The sequence below is a fragment of the Thermobia domestica genome, chromosome 9 (genome assembly GCF_964235325.1).
Source record: "Thermobia domestica chromosome 9, izTheDome1.hap1.1, whole genome shotgun sequence".
In the NCBI taxonomy this organism is placed as follows: domain Eukaryota; kingdom Metazoa; phylum Arthropoda; class Insecta; order Zygentoma; family Lepismatidae; genus Thermobia; species Thermobia domestica.
Window position 1 is genome coordinate 8,492,294 of NC_137462.1, and position 21,811 is coordinate 8,514,104.

General features: G+C 37.6%; 1 protein-coding gene across 1 annotated transcript; it reads right to left on the reverse strand.

Annotated features, from left to right (window-relative positions):
* Nucleotides 1–2,357: 2,357 nt before the first annotated feature.
* On the reverse strand, nt 2,358–20,232 carry LOC145694390 (synaptic plasticity regulator PANTS). The gene is made up of 3 exons (XM_081770565.1): nt 20,009–20,232; nt 13,620–13,784; nt 2,358–3,194 (listed from the first exon to the last, which is right to left on the reverse strand). Exons 1-3 carry the CDS (start codon nt 20,075–20,077, stop codon nt 2,967–2,969), a joined length of 462 nt encoding a protein of 153 aa, XP_081626691.1. The 5' UTR covers nt 20,078–20,232; the 3' UTR covers nt 2,358–2,966.
* Between the last annotated feature and the right edge of the window lie 1,579 nt (nt 20,233–21,811).

A 21,811-nucleotide genomic window follows, 5' to 3' on the forward strand; every position in this document is an offset into this window, starting at 1 on the left:
TATACATTTAGGTCTCCGTCGAAAAAGTGTAAAACCTTTATCAGCCCAACCATCCTGAATGAGGTTCTCATTCACAGCAGACAAATGCCGGGATAGTACCTAACATACAGGTCCCAGTCCGCTTTCTTCCTTCCCTTTCCTCGGATAGTGTGATCGCCAAGGGACATCATCCCTCATACATAACGGGCTAACAAGCCCATAAGTGCCAAAAGCCCAGAAATACAATTCCTAATCCTATACATATAGGCACGAGAAATTGTTACTACAGAGCAGTTGGGCATTGTTAGTCGAACGTCCCAAATGCAATTTCCGAACGTTCAGATTGAACGTACTTTTGTTGAGTTTGCTCTTAGTACTCAGAAGGTTTCAGATGAAGAAATTGAATAAGCATTACATTAAGTATTGAACAAAGACAGTATCAATCCTGTCCCTTCTCAGCATAAGGAAATACTGCAGAGATTACGAATCACCTTCAAGCGTAACAACAGCCATTTGTGAAGGAGTACGAGAAGAAAGCGACAATTCAACCAATTGACACGTCAGTATTATGCTTCCAAATTCTATAAATGGTATAAATAACATTTCATCGTCATAACATAGGAAATACTACCTTCATAATACAAGAATTGAGTTGATCCATTAGTTCGTGTCTTTTGGAACTAATGGATACATTTCTTGCTCAAAAAGATGTAGCATGGAGTGGATTCAATAGAATCGGAAAAGATGGTAAACTACAGGAGCCACATCTGGGGAGTACGTCGGATAACTTCCCATTGATGCTGCTGAATGGCAACGGTTGTTATGTGTGCCACATATGGTCATCAATGAAAGAAAACAGCATATTTTATACATGTATACACACTGTAAAATATGGTATCTTCTTTAGCAGTGTATAGAAGTCGAGAGGCTGTTTTAGCTCCGTCTCGATTCTTTTGTCGCTACAGACTCTTTCTTTCTCTCTTTCGCTGGTTTTAATATTACTCACATTTGGTTCTGTATCAATACCCCATTGTTAATTTTGAGAAACGACCTGCTTAGTAGATAAACAAGACCTGCGACGACCCCAAGATTAAACTACACTTTACGCTTTAAAAAAAAAAAAAAATCCAAAATTGAACAATTTCATAGTTTTATTTTCAGAACGGCATAAAACGGAAATTGTAAATCATTTAATTGTTTAAGGAAATAAAAAGAGGCAAAATTGATATCACGCCACAGAGAGAGGAAGTATTCATACATATAAATGCATCGTAATGAGTTTCATAAGAAAGTCTTAGCTAAGCTCTATGCTGCAACTAAGAAGTTCGAGAAAATTCACAAATCCCAGAAAACGAGGGATCTTACAAGGTACCAAGGATTAGTTCGAAAAGTTGGAAGCTACAACGGGGACTGCGAAGAGGTTCATTGCAGCAGATTTATCTTTATTTATCTGGATATTACACTTCCAATGTTGGTACAGATGTAATGGTTAAGATCTTGTGCCATTAGTACTAAATAGGCTTTGTAAGACGAACTAATTTGAATTCAGTCAGGCTGTGGTGTAATGTCAGATGCATCTCAAGTAATTCCAAACAATTATTTCATTTCTAATTCTTAGAAATTGTCTAACGACAACACTCAAGTAAATATCTTTCTAACTGTGTTGTAGACTTTTGACGAGCTGCGCTTTGATTGCTCAGCCTTAACTATTTTGTAGGGTTGTTAAAAAAAATGAATAAAATCGTCCAAAAGGAACGTACCTCCAAGAGTGAACTACCCCTTCTGAACTTTTCCTAGAAAAACAATTTGTACAATATTCCAGGGTTGTTGATTGAATATTGATTTATGAAACATAAACAAAACTAAGAGCATTTTTTAAGAAAATTGCACATTTTGATTTTCACACTAACGTAAATTGCCCTTTTTTTTTTGGGGGGGGGGGGTTAGGAGAAAATTAAAAAAAAAAAAATCTGTAAACCTTAAAAGTTGCTCTAGATATCTGAAACGATGTGGCTTCTAGGTCAGTATACATACATCGAGTTGGATACACATCTAAAAATCCGTTTTCTGGCATGTAAGCGCCATGGAACGTGTAAATCTGTTGAAATCTCCAATTCATTTTTTGTTACGAGTTCCCTCGTGGCTAAGCGGTTAAGTACGCGCCTTTGGCGTGGGAGACCCGGGTTCAATTCCCGGCGGGAGCTCATGTGGTTCGGATTCCACGTTAATCAGTAGGTCCACGTCTCATATAGCCTCGCTGCTGAAAGGAATGCTAAACTAAAATCAACTCAACTCATTTTTTGTTACTGTACTTCCTCTTTTCTATCGTCCAACAAAAGTCAAAATAAATCACGAGTTTTGAGGGCAATAAAGTGAGATTATTTTAATATAAATAATTTATTATAACGATAACTTAACACTACCATCATAATTTCATTGACTAGATAGAAAAAATTGAAGATACAAAAATACGTTCTACTCAAGTAAAACGAAAGAGATTTCGTAAATCATGGTAACTATGCTACAGCCGCCAAAAGAAGCTACTAAAAACCACACACGCATACAGGGATTTCAATTTAAGAAAGAAAGAAAAAAAACGAAATCTTTAAGTTTAACGTCCCACGGTTATGCCCTTTAGACTAAGGAAGACGCATGATCAAGGAAAGTGAATGATCATGGTAGGATTGGTAGAATATAATGTTGGAGGAAAGGGAGTACTCCGAGAAAAGAAACTGACACAATGTTATCCACCACAAACTTACTTGGAGATCGAACCAGTGACACTTGCACCAGAAGTAAGAACACTACCACTGAGCCACTGTGCCCCTCCCCCCCCCCCAAATTTCAATTTAAACAACTTTTCAGGTGGCTGTAACACACTAGCCATGAATACGAAATGAATCTCATACTTCCTTACTTAATAAATAACATATGAAAGTAATACATATTTACACTCGGTGCACTATTCCCTACGCAAGAGTCCATTGTCACGAGATAACACAAAACGTTCTTTCTGGTTCAGAATTCCACCCTTGCTTCTTCATTTCCTCAGCTTTTATCTGAAGGTAAGTTCCCTGATGTTCCTTCTGCATCCACTCGGGCAAAGGTTTATTCCAATCAGCAGGCGGTTCTTCCCTTTTCTCCCAGATGTCGTTCTTATAGTGGGCTTCTAAGCGTTTTAGTCGTCTCTCACGCTCGCTTTGAATTACAGACTTCTGAAGAAAGAAAGAAAGAAAAAAAAAAAGAACAGACGTCAATACGGAGTTCGGAAATACATATGTCATAATGAAAGAATGAACTTCATGAACTGAGAGTAAACCCGAGACAGAAGCAACTGAATGTTTCAGACAAATTGTATCACATCTTTGCTGTGTAATTGGTTACGATCCCGAACTATAAAAGGACATGAATAACCGCTCTAGTAGCCCCCCCCCCCCCCAACACACACACACACACAAATAAATACTGCAAACTATTAAACACCAACAAAATATATGAAAAGAATAAACTGAAAGTTGGGATGGTACCAGGAAAATAAAAGTGTTGGTAACTATTGTTTCGTGTGATTCAGAATAAAATTTACACACCCAAAATATACTAGGTCAATGGCGTATTAGGGGGGTGGCTATCAGACTTAAGCGCCTTCCCCGAAATAAATTTTTTATATGCAAAACTTCATTAAAATTTGTCGGCGCCCAAAAAGAAAAATATAGTGCTTATTCATGTGTTGTGCATAGCCCCCTGAAACAAAATCCTAAATGCGCCACTGTACTAAACCCTGTTCGGCGTAAGCTCTAAACTGTGATAAACAAAGCCACGTGAAACTAAATCCCGCTGATTTGCTGTTGTCCTACCGACGCTTGTACTCCTCCGCAAAATAGTTCATATGATTTCATTATTACTTTTACTATGAAGCTCCATATAAAACTGCTATATTATTATAAATGACAAAAATATAATACGGATTATCTAATAATACTGCAATCAATTGTGGTTAATGAAACAATACAAAATAAGCACTAAGCATGCGCAGTAATTATTCCGCCAATTCAACTGTGGACGTGTGTTCTTCTTTCAAGCCTGAAAGACGGCTGGTATGAATCCCGGTTCCGCGAGTGTTGTGGTGAAACATCAACAAGGTAAACCTTTACTCACTAAGCAATAATTGTTTACCAGCGAAATTCAAATATATATATATATATATATTTTTAATCTTTCGAGTTTTTTTTTTTCTTTCTTTTCTGCTGCTGCTGTAAGTATCTGCACAACACGAGACAGTATTGTCAAAATGCACGTGTATAATTTGGTATAAAAGGACTCCATGGGGAGTGGGAGTGATACATCACTAGCCAATCATACTTATGACAAGCGGAAGGAAAAATGAAATGAAATCTTTGAGTTTTACGTCCCACGATTATGCCGGTTAGGCTAAAGGAGACGGTGATTATGAGAAATGAATGAAATGGTGGAATGAAGAAAGTGGGAGGAAACGGGAGAACCCCGAGAAAACCCACGCACACGGTGTTTGTCCACCACAAAGTTCACTTGGCGGGAGCAGGGTTTGAACCCGGGACCCCATGCACCAGAGGTGAACGCTCTACCACTGAGCCACCGCGGCCCCCAACAAGCGGAAGGATACAAATATTTTGTTTATCGGAGTGTAGAGCTTACGCTGAACAGGGAATAGGCGCATGAAATAAATAAAAAAATAAAAATAAAATAAAATAAAAAGGAAATGATAACAATGACGAACCCATGCGTCCGAGGAAACATCCTCTAGTATTCTGTGCCTGCAACAGAGGTATAATTATCAGTGTGGAATTGCGTCGAAATAACTGTCATCATAGAAAATCCCACCAAATAACAACTGTGATTCGATTTCTCAACGCAAGAGGACAGAATGTACCTAATATCACAGTAGATGTATATTGCCAAACACTGTCTTATCTGTGACGTGCCATCCAAAATCAGCCAAGAGAAATGTTACAGTCTAGAATTCTTTTGAATCATGACAAGTGCTATAGAGACAATTCAAGACATCCAATGACCACATCTTAATCACCCATCATACAGTCCTGATTCTGTCCCTAGTAATTTATTTTTGATTGTTTAGTTTGTTCCTTCACCTAAAAAGGTAGTTTGCTTCTCAACTTTCAATGACAGTAAAGTTCTTAAGAAACCAGTTCAACTGGCTTAAGTTTCAGGCGGCTGATTTCTATACAAAGGGTCTACAAAAGATTAAGACGCTCTGCCAAAAATGCTAGGGACTCACATGGTAGGTAAATACTGTAATGATGGGTACAGTATTAATATGTGTAAACTGTACTGAAGTACGAAATCCCAATATGTTTTATGTTATCGCATGATTATTACAAGTTCCTCTCTTTAACAACTGAAACACACTTTATTCTACAAAAAGACAAAACTATATATATAGGTAACGTCATAAGTTTACTTTTATTTATATAAAAGATATTTGTTATAAGAAATCTATTAAAATGCAAAAAAAAAAAAAAAAAAAAAAAAATCGTACTTAAATAGAAAAGATATTTTGGAAACAGGCGTACAGCGTTGCGTTTTTAGGCACCAGTGTAACTATAAGGCAGTAAGCTTGAACACATAATAACGCCTACACTCGTTTGCCCGTTCTGGGCTTAGTAAGAACCCTACTAGTTGGACCAGCCTTACCACTTATAGCTTCCGTAAATACACTCTCTTGTTACAGGGCGCTTAGAAATACTGCTGATTCCACCCCTGGAGCCTAACTACTAAACCTCCTCGAAAGAAAGTAATGGATTAAGTCTATTAAACTTGATATCCCGAGTATCCGAACCACCACTCTAGACAAGCCCTGTATCTTCCAATTCTACATACTGGTAGAGGGAGCCTTCCTACCAGGTAGAGGGCTACTTTCATATGCAGTAAGTGCACTCGAGCCTTGTAAGGTAAACCCACCTTCAACATCCAGTACAAAGTCTTCAGGTTACCGAATCCCATGGTATGACCACAGACCGGCAGAGTCCAACCCAGGTTGATTCAGGAGGGTTTTCCTGTTAATCAATAGCGTCAAGAGGCACCAGTGAAGCATTTGCCCAACCACCTCCTGGACTTAAGGCCACGCATTACTCGGCTTGTGGGTGGTATCCCTAAAGCGGTAGGAACGACAGAGTATTAATTTCCTACGTACCTCATTTTACGGAAGAGGTACATCGGACCTACCAGTATCAGTAATGGAAATATCTGTCTGGAGCAGACGGACTACATCACCTATCACGATGTTGTGAGATAACCTATTGTAGACTCGTCTTAGGAGAGGAGAGCGATGGGTGATGTAGTCCATCTGCTCTAGAAAGATATTCCCATTTGGGAGGTACCAATCGCTCTTCCCTCCTTAAGACGAGTCTACAATAGGTTATCTCACAACATCGTGGTGACGTACCACGTACTTTCCCGGGCCCAATGGTCCGTGTTAATGACCCGTTTAGGAGGCTAATAACCTCGTTGGCACCTCACCTCCCCTGGTAGGAGATCTCATCGACATCTCTATCTTTGTCCAATGCCACGTTACATTGCCCTGTGAAAGTTGAGTTATTGATTTCACCGGCTCTTTCAGCAGCGAGACTACATGAGATGTGGAACTACAGTTTAACGTGGGATCCAAACCACATGAAATCCCGCCGGGAATCGAACCCGAATCTCCCACACCAAAGGCGCGTATACTATGAAAAAGAGTTGTGCCTTCGCATGGCAATATCCTGCTTCTCCCCACGCTGATACAATAGCAAGAGTCTCACGCTTAAGGTACCACTAACAGTCTCAGCAAGTTTTCTTTGGTCCCTTTCCCTTTTCTCAACACGGACTTAGGGCAGGCTAGTTATCTCGTGTCATATCAGCTCACAAACACATTTACATCCACTGAAAAAATGCAAGAAACCATACTGAAACAAAACCAATTAGGAATTCCAGAACATATCCTCTAAGAATAAAAGAAAATTCGTTGATTTAATACCACGCGAGATTAATGTAAACTGAACAGTCTCAATTTTTGATTTACATACATAACACTGAAGTAAGTACAGGTTGCATACATTAGTTCTTATAGTTGAGCCATAAAAATAGTATTAAAATACTGAAATGAAATTAATGTTCTCACACACTTTTAATTTCATTTCTTGAATAATCCTTGCACTTTCAAGCTTTCAGCTCTTCCCATAGCCTTGTTCTGTATAAAAACTCGAGCAAAAGAAATAAAAACAAGAGTGACTTAGTGTAGACACACCTGTTTTGTGTATTGCTACAATGCACTCATCAAGTAACGATGTAGCTCGCTGAGAAATGGTGGATCAGGTTGTGTGTTCTTTTCTTTGGCAAGTGAAGACTGACAACGTATCGTGATGCTTTATGATGCAAGTACTATATATATATATATATATATATTTTTTTAAATCTATGTCTCATTTGTTATTAAACCAACCTTCATCTATATTGAATCTTTGGGTTTCACAATTTGTTCCAAATTGGCTCTCGGAATCCAAACTATAAAAATACATACCCAGCTGATTGTGGACAGTACATCGTCAAATCATTTTAGAGGAAACTCCTCTTCATCCCTGCTCCCAATTATCAGCAAAAATATTAATAAATAAAAGTGGAATTATACAGGGGAAGGACAAAAATATGGAAACACCTGAAAAAGTACACATTACCTTTATTAATAGTGAGTAGTCCCACTTTTGGCACGCAGAACGGCCTGCAGTTGACGGGAATGAAGAAATACAGGTCGCGTATGATTGTCAAAGAAATGCTGTACCATTCTTCCGCCAAAGTAGCTGCAACTTGTGGAGACGACGGTAGTGGATAGCGGGCTAGCACCTTGGTCTCCAAAACTGTCCACGAGGACTCAATGATATTCAGGTCTGGCGATTGTGAAGGACATGGCAGATGTGATACTTCACCTCCGTGATCATTAAACCAGTTCTATACGATGTAAGCTGTATGATCAGGTGCTCTGTCATCTTGAAACACGGCACTACCATTTGGGAACAAAGTTTGCACAATGGGATGCAATTGGTCACTCAAAATCGTTATGCAGTCCTTGGTGGTGACATGTCCATGCAAAGAGATAATGGGTCTGGCAGAATACCAAGGTATAGCTGCCGAAATCATCACTGAACCACCGCCATGCTTCACTCTTGGTAACAGACAGTCTGTATCGTACACTTGTGCTGGCGTTCTCCACATGTAAACTCGGCCAGCAGTTGGAAACAATGTAAAGGAAGACTCGTCCGACCAGATGACAGTCTTCCACCGTTTCATTGTCCAGTCTTTATGGGCGTTGCAGATCTGCCACAAATACCCTACTTGTGGAGTTCTCTTCTGATGTTTTGACGCTAATAGGGTTTGTAAGCACTGTATTAAGCTCAAATGTGACTTTTGGCGCCTTGGTGATCTTCTACTTGGTCACAATCCTATCCAATATGCGTCTGTCTGTCACGCAACACACCCTTGCGTCCAAGCTGTGCTTCGCTGATGTGTTTTTTCCGGAACAATCGTAGGCAGTCCTGATCTTCGAGACTGTGCCTCTCAACAAAACAAAAATTTTCGCTACTTTCGTCACGGAAGTTTCCACCATACGCGCACCCACAATTTGCCCTCTTCAAACTCTGTCAGCCCAGACATGATTCACGATAACCTGCACAGACTGGTCGCTGAACTGTAACTGGCCTATCTGTTCTATTGGCCATGTTGTATATCTCACAGGATGTGCCCTCACTCACTTACTATTCACACGCAAATAATGTTTGAAATTGTACCGCTTTTATACCAGGTGTTTCCATATTCTTGTCCATCACCTGTATTTCCTAAACTATGTACGGGGAAAGTGGAGACTGGAAAGAATTGTCTGGAGTGTGGCGTTGTATGGATGTAAGGCACAGACTAAAAGAAGAGGAAGAAACGGAGAACAGAAGCCTTCGAAACGTGGTGCTATAGAAGGATGTTCAAAATTATAGATAGATAAATAAGGTATCAAATGAAAGTGTATTAGAAATATAGGAGAAAAAAAGAAAACATTGTTTTGAAGAAAAGAGATTAGATATTTACATACATTATGAGACATGGAGAAACAACGCTCTAGCAGAAGGAAAAATATCTAAAGGAAAGCCGTGATTGAAATATAAGACATAGGGAAGAAAAAAGTATAAGGAAACGGAAAGTCTGGCTTTAGGATATGAAATGAGTGGAAAACTGCCTCGAACTAACTGAAAGATTATGGACTCGAGAAGCAGCAGCAGCAAAGAGTTTACAATTTTCTTGTCATTTATAACAAACAAACAAACAAACAAAAAAAAAAAAGTCTGAAGTCATCATAACAAAACACCTAGTTTTTCAGCATCTTATCTTCAAATAACTGCACAATGACATTTTTTTATATTAATATCACCTACACTAAAAGCGGGGAATGTTTATTTTTAAGCCATCTCAAGAACAACAATATTGCTAAAATATTAATTAAAAATGGAATCAAAGAATTATTAATTCAAAAAGTCGAATTCAATGAGCCCAGAAACATATGTAGTGGAACTTCCTCCTCAAGGCAACTCCAAGCGACTTCGCTAACTGTGGAGTAAAAGAGGAATTTGAATGAATTTAGTACTCCACAACACATGACTCATTTTACAAGTTATGACCGTCAGTGTGAAATCCTTTCAGTGTTTTTTTTAATTATATATATATATATATATACAAGGCCGGATCCAGGATTGTCTGAAGGGGATGCACCAACAACTACCAGTACATTTGAATTAAATTTCATTTTTTAAACTGCCTTTAGGCATCTGCGATGTGAATGAGCAATTCCTTTGGAAATTCTGTGTGTATGCTCTCGATGAATTCTTTTCCTTCAACCTTCAAAAAATTGACTTAAATTATTGATTTTGCAAAACTCACTCCTAGCTTCTCACTTTAGGTAGTGTAGATTTACAACGAAGGGGGGGGGGGGAGGTTGCACGTGCACATTTGCACTCTCCCTAAATCCGGCCTTGTGTATATATATATATATATATAAAGGGATAATCCAGCTAGTGTTCAGACACTCGCTAAGTAATGGGCGTCTAATTGCTGCATTCGATAGAGTCACTACGCTTTATCTAACGACATAAGTGCGCTATTGCAAAAATAGAAAAATAATTTTAAAATATGAGAAGTTACAAAATAATGAACACTATACACGGAGCAAATCGTGTTCAAAAGCACGTGGAAATTTATCTCAGGAAGAGAATACACGTAATTGGATCATTAAGGTAACCGAAAGACAGTTCCAACCATAAATATTGTGGTAGTAGTAATTAAAATTGAAGGGTTTCTGTAGAAAGAGGCAATATTACAGCATTGCCGCCACGTAGCGCGTGTTTAGAAGTGTTCGTCAACAAAGTTGGAAGGAGCACATCTGTAATTTATGTGCACAACAGTAATTTTTTTTTTTTTTTTTTTTTTTTTGTGTGTGTGTGTGTGTGTGTGTATTAAGTTCACTTGTATGTATTCGTCTTACTACTGATATAATCAAGGTTTTAAGGTTTTATCGTGAACAATTGAATATTTAAATTATAGAATAACTTCCGGGGTCATTCTACTTTATTAATTTGGTCCAGGGTTCGATTCCCGGTGGGGACACTCAGTAGAAAAGGGGGAACAGTCTTCCCAAGCCAGCCACCGTAAGTGAGCTATTCTTCATTCACACAAAGCAAATTCCAAAATGTACCTAACAGGTCCCAGGCCGCTTCCTTCCTTTCCAGGATAGTTTGCTAACCGAGGGACGTCATCCCCCATATATAACGGTCTTAAGACCATAGATGCCGATAATGCCCACAGATATGTATAAATAAATACATCAATTATGAATTTCACAGTTATCATACAAAAAAAAAAATAAACACTAGATTTAACAACTGCCAATACACTATGTCACACATCTTGTTCTACAGTGCTCAGTTGTACAGAGGTTCCGGTTCGCTTTCATCCAATTTGGTTCGGATTTCACGCTTAGGTATAGACCCATGTCTCATACATCGTCATTTTTGAAGTAACTTGTTCAATTCAAACAAAAAACACACACCCGTTCTCGACAGAAATATAAAGAAACTTCAAATTCAAGCAATATTCCTGAAATTCAAATACAAAACTCGAACATGACGCATTGCATTGTGGTATTTTTCCTTTATTTAATTCGCCACGGTGGCTCAACGGTACAGCGCTTATCTCTGGTGCGTGAGGTCCCTGGTTCGATACCCGGCCAAGTTAGTTTGTGATGGGTAACATCGTGTCCGTAGGGTTTTCTCGGGTACTCCTCTTTCCTCCCAGTTTCTCATTCCACCAATTCTTCCATCATCGTCTCCCTTAGCCTAACAAGGCATAATTGAAGTATTTCATTTTTTCTCTATTTATTTCGTTCCTCGATCTCATTTGTTGAGATTACATATGAAAAGAAAAACTATTCTTTTTACAATTATAGGTAAAGCATTTTGTTTTCATTAACACACTTTCTACCTTCTTCGTTCATAAACAAACAAACGAAAATTCATCGTTTTGCCCTTTAGTTAGAGAGGCTTATTACAGCTGACGCCTGAGCGGAATAGAGCTCCTCCGTGGCTAAGTGGTTAGCGTACGCGCCTTTGGCGTGGGAGTTGAGGGTTCGATTCCCGACGGGAGCTCATGTGGTTCGGATTCCACGTTAATCAGTTGGTACACGTCTCATATAGCCTCGCTGCTGAACGGGACGTTAAACTCAAAATCAACTGAACTCAACAGCCTGAGCGGAATACTTACGAAGTGACAACAGCGAAACACATGCTCCTTCAAAATGTCAATTTGTTTCTTATTCTGTTCAGGATACAGTGAATATTAAAAAAAAAGAAAAAGAAAAATACGACATGTTAATTAATATACACGCTTTGGATTTTGACCCATGAAATATTCTGCGAAACGACTGTCATCAGGGCTTCATTACTCGAACGAAGCATTCTAGTTTACCATCGAGTGAACTTGACCAAATATATTTTTCGTTCTTGACTACGCAATACATTATGGCAATTGGTTTCCCACAACCAACTAAAGAGTTATTAAAAAGGCGAGCCAGTTTTGGATCGTCTGGCAAATTTTTGTTTTTCGGTTTCTGACATTGCTTTGTATTTTTGCTCTACCCACAAACTTGTCGATTGTCGCCTTAGTCTGAATTTCTCGCATTTCCTCAGTTTGTGTCTAGCCATGGAGCAGTTTACTATAGCACAACGTGTGCTAATTGAGAAAACATTTTATCAGAACGGATCGCTTCATTTCGCGTAATGCTGACTAGCAATGTCCCCCGATGTCATGCGACTTAACTCCTTGTGACTTTTTTTTTCTTTGGGGTACTCTTAAATCATTCGTGTATATCAATAAACCTCGTTCCATCCGCGAATTAAAGAAAGAAATTCGACGGTCGTCGGCGAAATCCAAGTGGAAATTTGTCAGCTGGCAGTCAACAGCGAATTTCACGAACAGAGTTATTGCATGCCAGCGTAATAAAGGCGGTCATACGCCCAACGCCATTCATCATACCTGAAATTGGAATGTGTGATAAACATGTTTATGAATTTTGTTAGTGTTTTGAAAAAATAAAGTTCATAATTTGATGTAACAAAACCGGTGCGCTTTTTGAATATCCCTATATTACGTTTGATGTTATTGACATGGCATTACTCTTCTTTGTTTGGGCGCAGAAATAATGCTAATTGATGAAAGCGAGACGGAAGGGGAGGGGAGCACAAAGAAAAAAAACTACCACCGCTCATGCAGTGGTAAAAGTGGTAACTTTCTAATTGGTCTTATTATACTAAGCAGAAGGCGCTTAAGTCAATGGAACTAATTTTAAACATGACTGTCCATGGGGTCTCGAAAATATGACCTTAAAGCTGGAATATAAATAAACAGAACTCTCGTTACAGGATACAAACTTTTTACAGGGAACAATTGGTCCTAACTGTACATTTCCCTTTAAATTTAATTTCACATTTCCGTATGTTAATTGTAAATTACCAGTTCGCTTCCACACCAGCCAACATGATCATTCTTGAGGTTAGTGCTTAGTCGAATTGATATATGATATTCTTTGACCTTTGACACCCGCAGTATAAGACTACATACATGTTATCGACTTAAATCTAAGATGAAAGTAAAAAAAAAAATTTCTATGAACTTTGTGTCTAGGTACTCACTGCAATATTGGAGGCACGGTGGCTAAGTGGTAAAGCGTTCACCTCTGGTGCGTGGGGTCCCTGGTTCGAACCCAGCTCGCCCCAAGTGGGATTTATGGCGGGCAAACACCGTGTTTGTACGTGTTCTCGGGGTTCTCCCGTTTCCTCCCACTTTATTCATTCCACCATTGCATTCATTTCTCATCATCACCGTCCCCTTTAGCCTAGCCGGCATAATCACGGAACGCAGAACTTAAAGATTTCATTTTCATTGCAATATTTAAATACAGGCCCTGAAGTTATAAGTTGCAACCTTGTTGTAAATCTTAGTCTTGTATCTCTGAAAAGAATACTTGCAATCACACATAAAAAGAAATATCCCTAGAAGCTTTTGAATAGTGTTTAACTTACAAGTGAATCCATGTCTTCATGTTTCTTCCACGCCATACAGTGATCGTAATCTCGCTTCCACTGTGAACAGTCGATTGGTTCGCCGTATATGAAATGCTGGTGAAAGCGAGCTTTGTAGCTTGTACAATCTCTAAATTCTTCTTTATACAATTCGCATGGTCTTACCTAAATAAAAGGAAAAAGATACTTTTAAAAAAAGTTTCTACGATTTAATATACAACTCAACTATAATAAGGAAAGCATCTGGTACATTTTGTTAACATAAGGTAACAACTAACTTACCATATGCGGCAAGGTTCTAGACACAGGTCTCCCTTCAGGTCCACCACCTAGAGGCCAACTTAGGTGAATTACGACAAGGTAAACTATTTCAAACTATTAACTAATCAAAATACCACTTACATAAAAGGATTTCTTCCAATAATCTACATTATAAAATAACAGTGGGGTGGCAGAGCCCCTACCTCCCAAAACATATATGTTATTACAAGAAATCTTTCAATGCAAGTGGAATTTTGGTTAATTAATAATTTCGAAAAATTTATTTTGTCGTAATTCACCCACTTTGTCCTTTTAAAAAAAAAAAAAAAAAAAAAAAAAAAGTAACATCAATAATATCAGACAATATAAAATTATATATATATATATTCTTCGACAGATTCACTTAATACAAACATATTCGAGATGTGATTGGAAAGTTTTGCAATTTAAAAATGGCAGTACTTACAGGGTATTGTGATGGATCTCCTTCAAAGTAGTCCCCTACACCGATATTAACGGTGTTTCCACTTCTGGAAGCATTCCTGAAAACTATTTTCCGTGATGGTGTGAAACACTCTCTCCGTATTTGCTTGAATGTCCTCAATTGATTCAAATCTCTTCCCTTTCAATGACAATTTTAATTTAGGAAAAAGGTAGAAATCGGCCGGGCCCAAATCTGAGGAATACGGAGGTTGCGGAAGCACAGGAAAATGTTGAATTTGGCCAAAAATTGCTGGATCAAGAACGCACAATGCACTGGTGCATTGTCGTGGTGGAGAGACCAATTCTTTTCTTTCCAGAGGGCAGGCCTTTTCGCGCAGACGCTGAAGGCCACTTTTGTAATATTCCTGGTTGATTGTCTGCTCCCTAGGGGCAAACTCATAATGCACGATACGCTTAGAATCGATAATAATAATAATAATAATAAAAAAAAAAACACCAACATTGTCTTTACATTTGGCAGACTTTGTCGCGCTTTCTTTGGTCTTGGTGAATCTGGGGTGAGAAAATTGGGCCTCTGGGTCATATCCATAAACCTATTATTCATCACCTGTTATTACACTATTCAAGAAGTCTGAGTCCATTTCGGCTCGATTAAACAGTTCTGAGACACTTCAAGCCTGTGTTGTTTCTGTTTCTGTGACAACACTTTTGGAATGAATTTCGAGGACACTCGACGCATGTTCAAAGCATCAGTTAAAATTGACTGAACCACATAGAAACTTAAATTCAGGTCTTCAGCCATCTCCCTAAGTGTAAGTCTACGGTTCGAGCGCAAAAAATCGCTAACTTTCGCAGTGTTTTAGTTTTTGATGTTGAAGGCCGGCCACACCGGGGGTCATCCTCTACTGACTCGCGGCCATCTTTGAATCTGTGAAACCAGATAAACACGTTTGACTGGCTCAGACATTTGTCTCCAAAAGCTGTTTTTAAGAGTTCGTAAGTTTCCGAAGCAGATTTTCCAGTTATAAAACAAAATTTCACACCAACGCGTTGTTCCAATTTTTTATCCATTTTCCGCACTTAAAAATCCGCCAAGACACACACACACACACGTCCGCACTCAACTGGTTGCTACGCCGTACTGAATAAAGATCTCTCGGTGCATGTTTCAACATGTCTCCAGGACACACCAAGCCACGCTTCCATGCTAACGGGCGATTATATCTACTCCTCCTGAGCACTGTTGCCAACTACCTTAAAACTTTCCAATCCCACCACGTACCACATCTACCGCCAGTGAAAAAACTCAACATCGACTCTGAATACAAAACTCAATGGAATTTAGAATAAAATAAAAAAAAAAGTTTCATTTATCTAAAAATTATAATTAATTAAAACATTATACAATGCAACAAATTGCAAAGTCACAAAAACTTTTTTCGAAAATGTGGGCGTTCTTTATGTATTTCGACCTCCTGAATTCGAAAATAATACTCAAAATATCAGTTTTGGCACAAATGGAAAACAGTGGAGCAGTAGCTCACAATCAATTGATGATTTTTAGAGAAAAAGCTATTTTTAGATTGAAAGTATGGAAAAGAAGAAACTATACCTCTTCTGAGGTCTCCTTCAGTATCAATCTTCGAAAAACTTGCGGATAGCAACGCAACGCAAAAATACAACAATTATAACTGCTATGTCAATTATCGAAAACTAAAATGTAAATTTTACGCTGTGATAACGCAAAACAGTACGCAATAAAGTCCCTGAAGTATTAATACTGTTCATAATAACATAACATTTTTATTCTCTGTCTCTCTCTCTCTCTCTCTCTCTCTTTTTTTTTTTTTTTTTATTATTTATTTATTTATTTCTTGGTCAAAACTCGTTACTGAAAGTGAGCTTCTAAATTTTTCATAGTCTCTGTTCTATACTTTCTTCCAAGACCGCATCCTGTCGCTTTTATTTCGCCAAACACCGCATTCGTCCACTTTCGTTGCATCATGTTGAATTTGTGTACAGCTCAAGAAGTTTTCGTCTGCTGAGGGTGGCGGGAAAGTGATTGTCACCGCCCATTTCTCCTAATTCCATGAGAGAAGCGGAAGGCTAGCCGTCGATAGCCTTCAATGCGTTCTTGCAAAAGCTTCGCTTCAACTCGCTTGATGTTTAAACAGCGTATTATAAAATAAATCATCGCTTCAACTCGCTTGATGTTTAAACAGCGTATTATAAAATAAATCATCGCTTCAACTCGCTTGATGTTTAAACAGCGTATTATAAAATAAATCATCGCTTCAACTCGCTTGATGTTTAAACAGCGTATTATAAAATAAATTATCGCTTCAACTCGCTTGATGTTTAAACAGCGTATTATAAAATAAATCATCGCTTCAACTCGCTTGATGTTTAAACAGCGTATTATAAAATAAATCATCGCTTCAACTCGCTTGATGTTTAAACAGCGTATTATAAAATAAATCATCGCTTCAACTCGCTTGATGTTTAAACAGCGTATTATAAAATAAATCATCGCTTCAACTCGCTTGATGTTTAAACAGCGTATTATAAAATAAATCATCGCTTCAACTCGCTTGATGTTTAAACAGCGTATTATAAAATAAATCATCGCTTCAACTCGCTTGATGTTTAAACAGCGTATTATAAAATAAATCATCGCTTCAACTCGCTTGATGTTTAAACAGCGTATTATAAAATAAATCAATTTTAATAAAATTAATTATATCAATATCCAAAAGCAATATTTGAGGCTAATATATAAATAAATGGATAAGCTAAGCCTTATAGCCTTAATACGTCCCTGATTATACTATAAAAGCAACTTTTGTTTTCTTTTTTCAGTATAAGTTTAGGAATGTTTCTTTTGTGATTTTTTTATAGTTTATTATTATTGTTATGCAACTGCAAAGAAATTCTAAATATTGTTTCGTTTTAATAATGTTTAGTATTGATAAAATACATCGACATGCCGTACTTTTTTTGGGGGGGCGGGGCACATGCAAACCCCACGAGAGGCATTTATTGAAACCAGAAGTATCTGTGGTATATATTTATGTATGAATGGGTCAGAGCCAAAGTGGACTCAAATAATTCGTATCTTTATTCACTTTTCTTACTGATATGCAAATTATTTCTTTAACCTGGACTAATAAAAGTCGTAGTGAACTAACTTGACTAAATTAGTTCTTCTATGCACTGCAGTATTTTTAAATTGTCAATATGTAATTTTGTATAATGGTTTCACTTGTGCAACTGTTTATCTTTTTATTCTTCTGAAATGACTCTTGACAATTATATTAACAAGTATGTAAAGACCAATACAAAGTATTTATATCAGGAATCATCCGTGAGTGAGTCGTCAGACGTATCGCATTTGTGGCCAATTAGTCCTGGCTTCGAGTTCAAATGGAGGACAATTTTTTTCGGATGGAAGCCGAGAAGCGGTTTGGATTCCGCTGTAAGCTTATGCGACCCTTTCCAGCATAACCCAGTTGTTGCAAAATAACACTAGGGCGAAACAAACTTGTTTCTGTCCATATGTGATATAAATATATAGAGTAAATTATTTAAACCAAAACAACCTGGTTTAAGCCAAAAAAAATAAATAAATAAATAAATAAAACAAAAAAAAAACGGGTTTTTTGGTTTTTCAATAAAAACCATGGTTTTTGCCAACCCTGTTTTGAGTGGAGGCATACTGACGTCAAACATTATGTAATGAGAAAATTAGTTCCCTACTTTGAAAGATGAAAACTCGATGTGATATTTTGATTTTTATAAGATGAGGGTTATTAGGTTTTGTGGATCGGCACGGATTATTGAAATTGAGCAGAAAAGTGGGGCAAGCGTAGGATTGTACTGAAAATAAATAAATGGAGGAACAGTTATGATACTAAATGTCATTGTAAAAGTCGGCACTAAAAGGTATCTTATTTTCGAGAACACAAAGTTGTTGATAAAGATGTTATTATTTATAGAGTATTGTTGCAAAAGGTACGGAAGATCTATTACTTACTAAGACGTCTACGAGAAACGAAACAATAGCACATAGTTTCTCAAGGTAGTTACGTAATTATACAACATCCTCGTTTACGTGCATATCCACTTCGGACACACCCTCTCACTATTGCTCGGCTCCCTGTTGCGCTTTAGCCCTGACTCGGTTAGATAGCATTTTTGCTTCTTAGTACACTTAGCACAGGTTGGTTTGTGGTTTCTATTTCCGGACGCGGTAATTACATGCAAAGCGTTAGCTCTCTTAATGTGAATGTGCACCGAGGAATTCTTGAGAAATACATCTAAAGTAGTGATACGAATTTCCTGAAGTTTTACGAATTTCCTGCTGTATCCGGACCAATTTGAGAAAACTTATCAGATGGATTGAAGAATTCATTTCGGCTTGTGAGGAAGAGCGAGTCAAAGTCAGGTGAGCTGAATAATTGATGTTAAGAAAATACTTGTTGTTAGTTGTTTTTGATGAAAGCGGCACTATATGTGGAGTCGGAAGGCACTATTTGGCGGTGTGGGAATAGTGCGTAAATAACAAGATTGTGACCTATCTTTATCGAGTGATATCGAGTTATGCAAAAATTAAGAGTGTCAGTTGTTGAAATTCTGTGAAAGGGATGGTCTACTAAACAGGCAAACAATTTGTCAGAAGGATGGAAACGAATCGCAGAAAAGTAGATCAACATCTATGGCATTTACTAAATCTCCCAAAGCTGAGTACCATATAAGCCATGCATTTTATGGCATAACTGGTAATTTTTTCACTACCTTCCATTATGCGTATATCCAGCTCCGCTGACGCGCATATTCCCTCCGGACGCAACCCCTCGTTACGCTTGGGCCTCCATGTTGCGCTCATGCCCTAACTAGGAGCATTCGTCATTTTTAGTGGCCACCTAGCACAAATTGATGGGAAGGTTCTAGAACACAGGTCTTCCCATATAGGTTAGTAGATAGGTTGGTTCATTTCTATACCAACGTTTAATATTTAAATCAAAGTGTATTACAGAGTGAGCGTTAGCGAGTGAAGGCGGGTTAGAGCCCCGAAGGACATGTTGTTTTCGGCAAGTCTTTACTTTGGGCAAGGCAGTGACAATAAGCAATGAATCTGAACCGGTTCCTGCAATTATATTTACAGTTCTCGAGAAGGAAAGACATAAAACAACGTGCCCTGCGGGGCTCTAACCCGCCTTCACTCGCTGACGCTCGCTTGGCAATAATATGTACTGACAGTATACCACTGCCTTGCCCAAAGTAAAGAGTTACCTTGTTTTTTCTACCCTTTTTACAGCTAAATGAGAAGAGGGACCTGTGTTCTAGAACCTTGCCCAAGTTGATTCGTGTTTTATGAGCTTGTATGCCATACGTTCACACTGTTTTTTGAACAATAATCATTATCACACTGTATTTCGAACAATAACATTACCAAGAAAGCCAAGGTCGGAACCTAGTATTTTGGGAAATTAATTTTTGTTTCGATTTTCGTCTGATTCGGTAATACATCATAAATATCTATCCTCAAAAATAACAAAATTTTAACTTTTCTGAAAATACTGTACCTATTCTGTAAGCAAAGACCATTTAAAGTAAGAAAAGTGAAAGAAAAGTGCCTTTTTAATTTCACACATTATTCTTAATCTGCACCAAATTAAACTTACGAGCCAAGCATACGGTGGTAGTTTATCAATATCTTTTTCTGATGGATACACTCTGCCTGATTCAGACATAGTATTCTTCTTTCTGTATCAAAATATCACGTACTTGTAAGGTTTAGGTGTTGCTATAATATTCAAAATTCGAAGCAATCAACACATGTTACTAGAATTAAATCTCTTCATTTCTGCACGCAGCATTGCCAGCCGTTGCACTCAAAAAATCAGTAGAAAACATTCGAGAATTTCAGTAGATATACGTCTGTGAAGTTGTCCCGCCCACCTAACGAATTTTTCTTCTTCTTATACACATCGTTAGTTTATCCTTAGTTTTGCTAAAATTGTCGTTAGTTTCGAAAAAATAAAATTTTTATTCATGAAATAAATGGGCAGGCCAACTTCACGGTTCCCCACCCACAAACAAATTTCAAAAGTTTTTCATATCACATCGTTAATTTATCGTTAGTTTACGTTAGTTTTGCTAAAACTATCGTTAGTTTCGCAAAAATAACGATTTTATTCTAGAAATAAAGTCTCCTGCCAACTGTGAATTAGCCCGCCCATATTGAATTCTCATAAAATTCCAACTCATATCGTTAATGTATCGTTAGTTTTGCTAGAATTAACGTTTGTTTTGCAAAAATAACGTTTTCATTCGAGAAATAAAGGTTCCCGCCAAATGTAAAGTTAGCCCGCCCATAACGAATTATCATAAATTTCCATCTCATATCGTTAGTTTACGTTAGTTTTACTAAAACTATCGCTAATTACGCAAAAATAACGATTTTATTCGAGAAATAAATGGGCAGGCCGACTTCACGGTTCCCCACCCACAAACGAATTTTAAATCTTTTTCATATCACATCGTTAGTTTATCGTTAGTTTTACTAAAACTATCGTTAGTTTCGCAAAAATAGCGATTTTATTCGAGAAATAAAGTTTCCCGCCAACTGTGAATTAGCCCGCCCATATTGAATTCTCATAAAATTTCAACTCATATCGTTAGTTTACGTTAGTTTTGCTAAAATTAACGTTTGTTTTGCAATTATTCGAGAAATAAAGGTTCCCGCCAAATGTAAAGTTAACCCGCCCCTAAAGAATCTTCATAAACTTCTACCTCATATTGTTAGTATATTTTCAGTTTACGTTAGTTTCGCCAAAACTATCTTTAGTTTCGCAAAAATAACGAACGATTTTATTCGAAGACCAAATATTCACGGTTCTCCACCCACAAACAAATTTCCAAATTCTTTCACATCATATCATTAGTTTATCGTTAATTTACATTAGTTTTGCTAAAACTATCGTTAGTTTCGCAAAAAAGAGATTTTATTCGACAAACAATGTTTTCGACAGTGGCGTAGCCAGGATTTCTTTTCGGGGGATCCGGGTCCCATCCCAGAAACTTTTTGCTAATTTGTAAACTGGAAACGCAATTTTAAGCTATATGTTAAGCACCCTTACAAATTTCGGTGATCCAGGGTTCCTACTGCGGAAAATTTTTGGCAATATGTAGACTGGAAATGCAGTTTTAGGTTTTATTTTTACAACTTTTAAAAATTTCTGGGGAGTCCAGAGAACCTAAATTTATGATAATTCTTTATGGGCGGGCTAACTTTACATTAGGTGGGAACCTTTATTTCTCGAATAAAATCGTTATTTTTGCAAAACAAACGTTAATTTTAGCAAAACTAACGATAAACTAACGATATGAGTTGGAATTTTATGAGAATCCAATATGGCGGGCTAATTCACAGTTGGCGGGGAACTTTATTTCTAGAATAAAATCTAGTAAAACTAACGATAAAC

What these genes read in the sequence shown, in the direction of transcription:
- LOC145694390 (XM_081770565.1), bottom strand. Translation starts at nt 20,077, where the DNA reads ATGTCTGAATCAGGCAGAGTGTATCCATCAGAAAAAGATATTGATAAA. An exon ending in TACCACCGTATGCTTGGCTC is followed by an intron (nt 13,785 to 20,008) that starts GTAAGTTTAATT and finishes CCTTTTATTTAG; the next exon opens with GTAAGACCATGCGAATTGTA. An exon ending in ATGAAGACATGGATTCACTT is followed by an intron (nt 3,195 to 13,619) that starts GTAAGTTAAACA and finishes TTCTTTCTTCAG; the next exon opens with AAGTCTGTAATTCAAAGCGA.